The 7,744-nt window shown below is 46.2% G+C and overlaps 1 protein-coding gene across 1 annotated transcript; it reads right to left on the reverse strand.

The window, feature by feature from the left end:
• Positions 1-417: 417 nt before the first annotated feature.
• Positions 418-6,556, reverse strand: DENR (density-regulated protein). Its single transcript, XM_010161254.1, has 7 exons — positions 6,441-6,556; positions 5,497-5,516; positions 5,125-5,209; positions 4,406-4,489; positions 3,184-3,300; positions 1,334-1,473; positions 418-690 (listed from the first exon to the last, which is right to left on the reverse strand). Exons 1-7 carry the CDS (start codon positions 6,544-6,546, stop codon positions 646-648), a joined length of 597 nt encoding a protein of 198 aa, XP_010159556.1. The 5' UTR covers positions 6,547-6,556; the 3' UTR covers positions 418-645.
• Positions 6,557-7,744: the final 1,188 nt, after the last annotated feature.

Consider the following 7,744-nt stretch of genomic DNA (forward strand, 5'->3'; position numbering starts at 1 on the left):
TTACTCCGCGCCCCACGCCAAACCCACCGGCGCCCTCGCCCTGACGTCACGGCAGCGCCCCGCCCCCATCACTCGTCAGGCAGAAGCTCCGCCCCCACCAACAGCACAGAGTACACAGGTTCGCGTCCCGCGCCCGTCCACGGGACAGGGCTGCCTGGAAAAACCTGTTAATTAATGATGTTGTTAATGGGAGACGAGTAAGAACCAACGGGTTGTTGCCGGATGGCAACTACCCTGCTCAGCTTTGAAACGGAACAACCGCAGAGATACAGTGATGTCATTAGATACACCACTTGCAACTAAACCCACCAGCTTGTAAACAAAAATCTCAGGGAATAAAAAGGAACTATGCAGTTCCTTTATTATTTTCCTGTAAAATTGTCAGAGAAAAGTAGCTGTAAACAAACAGAAGCTGTATTCAGTGAGGAACAGTAATTTTATTTAAATCTACCTCATGCGTAAGCATGACAGAACCCCAATTCAACTTTGGCAGGTATCACGACAAAAAAACCCAAGCAGCTATGCAGAACAGTGAAAACGCCAAGGATACGGGTTCTCCACAGTTTCACTGCAGAGCAAATGGATTCAGAAGCCTCACTTTGGCTACATCACGTATCACCATATCATTAAATAAAGGTAATCTTATCACTTCTTGACTTCTCCAAGATCTTCAATGCTATCATCATCCACCTAGGGGAAAAAAGGCCAAAACTCAGCATATTAAATGTATTTTCTTCTCACATCTCTCACTCCATATTCACCACACAACACATAATGAAGTGTGGGAGAAGTATACAGCACCACCCAAGATTCCCCGCTGTGAATTCTCCACGAGTGACACGTGCCTGTGGGACACGGCCGCACCTACGGGGCTCTGAATAACGACGGGTCTACAGAGCCGTTTCAGAGAACTCCAAGACCAGAAATATCAGAGCAAGGGGGAGTCAAAAACCTCCTTGTGATTACAGCAGCACAACCAAACCTCTCAGTCACCAGCATCTCAGTCCAACCCAAAGTTGGCTAATCTCTTCTTCCGAAGGCCAAGTGGGTTGGTTTCTTTTTTTCCTTTAATTTTACAATATTTTAATGTATTTTGAAAAAAATCAGATGGGAATGTAGGGATACTTAGACATTTGCTGTTAAAAATGGTCACAAAGAAGCCACAGATACTTGACAGCTGGACTTTTTCCGACACGCCTTCCTCGCTGCAGTATCCGCAGCAGCAGCACTACACCTTTAGGGTGTCAACGTTTCAAACCCTTTTACAAAATCATGGGAACATCACAGGCTGTAGTGGGAACCTGGAGTTCTGATAGAAGAAAGGGTTTATTACCTCAGGCCACTTCTCCTGGATTACATCGATAATGTCATCCGTAAAATCCCCCTGAATGATGATTTCGTCTTCTCCTGTTACTGAGGCACCGCAGGAAAACTTCTGAGCAAAAAACCTTTGTGCTTCCTTAAGATCAATTTCTGTTGATAGGAAAACGGGCAGTTGAAGCACAGTCATTGTCATAAAAGTATTTTGTGAAGTTTAAAACCAAAATCTTCTCTTGAACTAGTAGCAGTTTACAGTTAATGCTTCGCTACAGCTCCCATGGAAAGCAAAGGCCTGTTGTTTACACAGAAACAACGGGCTCTGCAGACCTAGTGTCCTCTTTGCACTCGGGCTGTCTATGCGCCCCCCAGAAAAGCACCTGCAGAACTGACTGAAAACCCCTCCAGTTCTGGATAACTTCCATAGTTACTGAACAAGTTTTTCCATAGAAGTGCTTCAGTACGTTCCTTTTGGAAACACGTCCCAGCAATGTTCGGGACTGGCTTCCAGCACGAAAACACATATTCACTTCACATCAAACCAGTGCGTATTACTGACCCCTCCAGAAAACTGGCAATGTTATGTGTTTCCTGCCTGAGAGAGTGTCTTGTTAATACAATTAAGGTTAAAACGTACCTTTTTCACAGAATTCGTGATCAATGTGTGAAGTAAGATGCTGTTATAAACACCAAGTGGCTGTTTGCAGCTGAACCAAAGCTATGTAGGACACAATTTTTACTGTAGAATCCAAGAAGGGTTTAAGTTGGAAGGGACCTTAAAGATCATCCAGTTCCAAACCCCCTGCCATGGGCAGGGACACCTTCCACGAGACCAGGTTGCTTCAAGCCTCATCCAGCCTGGCCTTGGACACTTCCAGGGATGGGGCATCCACAGCTTCCCTGGACAACCTGTTCCAGTGCCTCCCCACCCTCTTCGGGAAGATCCCAAGATCCAATCTCAATCTCCCCACTTTCAATTTAGACCCGTTGCCCCTTGTCCTGTCATTACAGGCCCCTGTAAAAAGTCCCCCCTCAGCTTCCTTGTAGCCCCTTCAGGTACTGGAAGGCGCTATAATGTCTACCCGGAGCCTCCTCCAGGCTGAAGAAGCCCAACTCTCTCAGCCTGTCCCCATGGCAGAGGGGCTCCAGCCCTCTGAGCATCTCCATGGCCTCCTCTGGACTCGCTCCAACTGGTCTATATCCTTCTGATGTTGTGGGTTCCACAGCTGGATGCAGCACTCCAGGTGGGGTCTCACAAGAGCAGAGCAGAGGGGGAGAATCCCCTCCCTTGACCTGCTGGTCACGCTTCTGATACAGCCCAGGACACAGTTGGCTTTCTGGGCTGCCAGCGCACACGGCTGGCTCACGTTCAGCTTTTCGTCCACCAGTACCCCCAAGCCCTTCTCCTCAGGGCTGCTCTCTCTGTATTTTGGTAATAATCTGCCTGCCTTCCTGGAAAGGCAGTTAAAGCCTTACATAGCCTCAAGAATAAGTAAAAAATAATTGTCAATAACATTTACAGGTGTGATGGAGATAAGCATCTTTCTGAAAATAAACATGTTTATCATTTAAGACAATCGACTTCTCTGAAGTCTAATGAGTGGACTGCTATGGGAAGCCCTCTTTAAAAACAACCCCGTATTTCTATTTGTTTGCAAACACTGTGGAAACAAGTTCAATAATGTACCCCTGAGGGAAGCCAGCGCACCCTCAGCACTCTTTGGAGCTGCTAACAGCACCCTGGGGCTTTCACCTCACCCTGATGGAAGCGGATCGCTCAATGCAAAACCACTGGAAAAAGTATCATGAGGTTAAAGGCAAGGGCACCTAAACCCAACAAAACCCACGTAACACGAGTCAACTCACCAAACGTTGCAAGGCCACATACTCTTGTGACATATTTTTTCTTTGCTCTGGGAATTTTAGCTATTGTAACCTTCTGTGGTACAGTTTTCTTTTTCTGTTTTATCTGACCTCTTCCACCTTTAAAACAGAGCGTAAGGTTACATAATTAGTTCAACGATGTCACACTTTAGCAAAGGAAAAAGCATACGGTCAGATTTCTGCACTCTTACTAAGTTTTTCCTCACTCTCTCAAGGTCACTCTTGTACCATCATACTTAACACTATACCATAAGTTTTCATGAAACTTCAGATTCTAGGAGAAAACGCTTAAATATTTTAAACACTATTGGTTTAGAATTAAAAAAAAAATCAGACCGAAAACTAACCATTCCACTCCACACAATAAATTAACATTGCAAGAAAACATCCTGAAGCCTCTGGGAAAAGCATCCAAGCTACTGAACATAAATTCCTGTTGCCACTGCACATGGCCGACCGACACAAAAAAGTCCCATCTGCAGTGACATGTGGCTCAAAATCTGAATCTCACTGGGCTATTTCTGAAGCACTACAGGCAAACACATATTAACAACCCCAGCATTCCTATTTACAGTGGAAAGTACGTAATCCACTGAACGGAATTCCAGCGGTAGAAGATGAAAGTGTGTTTAAATTGTTTCACGTATTTTGTCTCTTCCAAAGTTGTTTTTTTGAAATCGATTTTCATTAGTATTGCTGGGAAGAGACACAGCTGTCAATGGAGACATAGGTGAGAGCATTAACAGCATAAAACCAAATCCTGTTACGGGAATACAGCGTGGGTGGAAGGAAAAAAGGCAAAAGCAGTGTCATGAGGCGTTATGAGAGGAAAGCAGCCTTTGTTCTACTCTGCAAGCAACCTATAAACAGCTATTAAACAGGGCAGAAACAAGTATACCGGGAGGCGTGCCAGCTGATTTTAGGTTGGGAAGAATTACTCCCCGAGTAAGTGCAATAGCAAGGTCAGGCACAATGGGTCATCTCTCCCTCACTATTACTACGGCCCAGTTCTCTCATCAGCACGCAGCACCTCGCTAACTCTGCTACCACGGCAAGAAAGAAACTGGGCATCTCCTGCGCAGAATCAAGCGTAGCTAACAGCCAGAACACAAGTAACTCGTCCCATCGCCCAGACCAGCAGGCGAGAAAGAGATGCCCCAAACCGCTTATAAAGCAGTACCACAATCAACTAGTTAGACCTTGCCTCTCTTTTGCTTCTTCTTCTCTTCCTCTTCTCCCGCAGTTCCTTGGCCTTCTCCAATGCCAGCTTCGGGTTTAGGTGAATTTTCTTAAATACATCAGACGGGAGTGGGGAGAAGAAAGAGAACAAAATTAGTGGCTAGACAACCACAGCCTTGCAGGAACAGGAAGCAAGTTACAGTGATATTTTGCTAAATCTGTAAACTCTTTGGTTAAGTGCAGGAGCCCCTTGACCGATGCGTGTTACATCTTCGTTGCCGTCATTACGCAAACTAGCCTTCAGTAAAGCCTTAGCTCAGGGTAGTCATTACTGCAATACAGCCTCTTCACATAATTTCCAGAGAGACAGAAATTAACGATGGCGTTAATATTGAAATTCCAAACACAGATCGACAACTTCGCTGTTATTAATGACCTTTCCTCCAGCCACCCACAGTAGAATCGACATACAAAATCCCATAAACTAACACAAACAAGTGCATGGATAGCTGGTTACAGCCGGTACCTTAAAGTTCAAACACTATTGCTGAAACTACACGTTCATTTGGTGTTTTCTCACATTATCAAACATTGTCACAGCATCCAAAAGCATGGTAGACTCCTAAGAAAATGGTTAACTTTCACACCTGATACAGCAGGAAAAGGGAAGAGATGAGAATTTGACAAGCTCAGATTTCTGAGTATGTCTAAGTGCACGTATCAGAAAATAGAAAAGATCCTTACCTACTGTAAGTTTTGCAAACTCATCTGGAAAGTTCTTTTCTAACCACTGTCTGCATTTGGTCACATCAGGCATGTATTCACAGTACTAGAGAAGAAAGGTCACATGAATGTTGTCAGCGGAGCAACTACAATACACATCACTAATACACCCAAATAGAATTGCTATCCAGCTCAGTCATTTCTCCTTAGGATGACGGAATACGAATGCCGTGCTAGTGCACAAGAAACCTTGTGTCATCCTACAGATGATGGTGGCTGAAGCACATAACTGCCCCAGTTGAGAAAAGCCAGAAAAGATCAGAAAGAATCATCATGGTCAGGAATCATAGGACAGAAAGAAGAAACTCTGACAACAACAAAAAATTAACTCACCTCTGTTGGCAATGAACAGACTGGAGAAAAAAGGGGAAAAAAATAGATTACAAACAGAAGTTTTCTACTTAGAGCCTTAGCGTTAAATTCAAAATGGTATTTTAAAGTATGAAATAACATAACTTCTGATTATAACCACACACTGACTCAAAAAGATGCTTTATTGATACCACTAAACATTTTAAGTTGTCTCCCATTAGCTACTTGGTCACATGCTCTGCATTGGGATAAAACTATCACAGCAAGAGCAGCCAGTCAGTGAAGGAAGGGAAGGAGGTGCCTACAGCTTTGGGAGAAGCTACAGCAAGAAACACCAGTTCTACCCCAGGCAAAAGATACCCTTAATAAATTACCACGTGATCTGGTTAGCCCTCCTTCTTCCAAGAGCTGCCAAGGGCCAGAAGAGGCGCTCAGCCCCAGAGCAAACCCAAACCAGTCGTGCAGACTTTCATGCACGACAGGGATTCTTTTCTAATCCCCTGCAACTGTACTCAAGCCCAAAGCAAAGCAACACACATATCTAACAAACTACCTGACACGATTTACTTCCCTTTAAATTCCACCCACATCACTACAACTGTAATGAGTAAAGAATAATTCTAAACACCCTGCAACGATTACTTGGCTTTACTGCCTTTCTGCAGGAAGAGATCTCTGTGCCACAGTTCACGCTCCAAGCACCACTCCCACTTCTTTTGCACGCAGGAAGCTGCCAGTACCTACATCTCCCAGAGGGAAGACCCCTACATTCACCACAAACACCTCAAATAAAATAGAGCACACAAGCTGTTTCAGAAAGACGATCAGAGGGTCAAGTTGACCGTGGTTTAGCTCCTCAAAAAAGCTGACGAAAAGCAAATCTCTGATTCTCTCTTGCTTTCTGCTAGGCTGCCCTCACAAACAGCACACTAAGAATCATGGACAGCTGCCCCTTCAGCACTTGCCTCCGCAGTAGAGAACCCGAAGAGGATAGTCGGCATCTGACCTGGCACCGCTCCTTACGTCCCCTCTGCAGTCAGGGACCACAGGCTCAGCTACATCTGTGGCCATGTCACCAGCCTGGAGGTCACAGAAGGGAAGAATCAGGACCTATGTTCTGGACTAAAGTTATTCACATCATTCCCAGCTCAACAAGAATCCCAGGGACTGACAAATCCCAGAGAAAATAGGCACAATCATTAAGCAGAGCAGGAGAGATCAGGGAGGAAAGAATAACAAGAAATAATGAAAAAAATATGGGGGAAATGGCTGCAAAAGATGCCAAGCAGTATGGAATTATAGCACATTGGAGAAAAAAAAGCAGTGCCACAAAACGCATGTGAAATCAAGGAAGATCTGTAAGACCATCGCATGGAATTACAGCATGTGCTGGGTTAAGCAAAATGTAAAGCATCATAGACTCATAGGATGGTTTGGGTTGAAAGGGACCTTAAAGATCATCCAGTTTCAACCCCCTGCCATGGGCAGGGACACCTTCCATGAGACCAGGTTGCTCAAAGCCTCGTCCAGCCCAGCCTTGGACACTTCCAGGGATGGGGCATCCGCATCATGTTAAATCAGTGGCACACGAACAGTGGGTGCCCTGGGAGAGTGCAGGGAGGTGCTGCCAGTACACTAGCAAAGAAAAGGGGTCATTTAAATCAACATCTGAAGAGTTACAATCTGATCTTAGGACACTGGCAAAAAAACCCCAAACACCAAAAACCAAGCAAACCAAGCTCAACGCACTGACGAATTTAATAATGGTTTATACACACACGTTTTCATGCAAGGGAAGTAGAAAACAGGAGTCAAGAGGGAAGGGGTTTGCGAGTGCGAGCGGGATGCATGCGTGACAACTCGGCCCCAGGATGCTGTAGGGGCTGTGCCTGGGTAGTGAAGGGTGCGGAGGGAAAATGCCAGGGCACCGGAGGGTGGCGGGGGGGCGCTGGGAAAGGCGGTAGGTAGTCACAGAGGGAAAGGAAGGATGCTGGAGCACCCATGGAGACCCCGAATGGGGAGGGAGGGTGCTGGATGAGAGTGAGGGCAGGTCGGGGGGAAGGGTGCTGGGGTACCGGAGAGGATGGGGCTCACAGACATGGTGGAACGAGGAGGCAGAGCTGAGGGAAAGGCGGGCGGCGGGTACCGGAGGGGCAGGCTCGCAGTGCGGGGGAGCGGCGGGTACCGGCGGGGGGGGATGCTGAGGTACAAGAGGCGAGGGGGATCACGGCGAGGGGACGCAGAGCCGCAGTGACAGAGAAGAGGGAGG

This window comes from Eurypyga helias, unplaced genomic scaffold, assembly GCF_000690775.1.
Source record: "Eurypyga helias isolate BGI_N326 unplaced genomic scaffold, ASM69077v1 scaffold25071, whole genome shotgun sequence".
Taxonomy (NCBI): Eukaryota; Metazoa; Chordata; class Aves; order Eurypygiformes; family Eurypygidae; genus Eurypyga; species Eurypyga helias.

Coding starts and splice junctions, on each gene's coding strand:
- DENR (XM_010161254.1), bottom strand. CDS start 6,546: ATGGCCACAGATGTAGCTGAGCCTGTGGTCCCTGACTGCAGAGGGGAC. Junction 5,210..5,496: donor TCTGTTCATTGCCAACAGAG/GTGAGTTAATTT, acceptor TTTCTTCTCTAG/TACTGTGAATACATGCCTGA. Junction 691..1,333: donor TCCAGGAGAAGTGGCCTGAG/GTAATAAACCCT, acceptor TTTTTCCCCTAG/GTGGATGATGATAGCATTGA.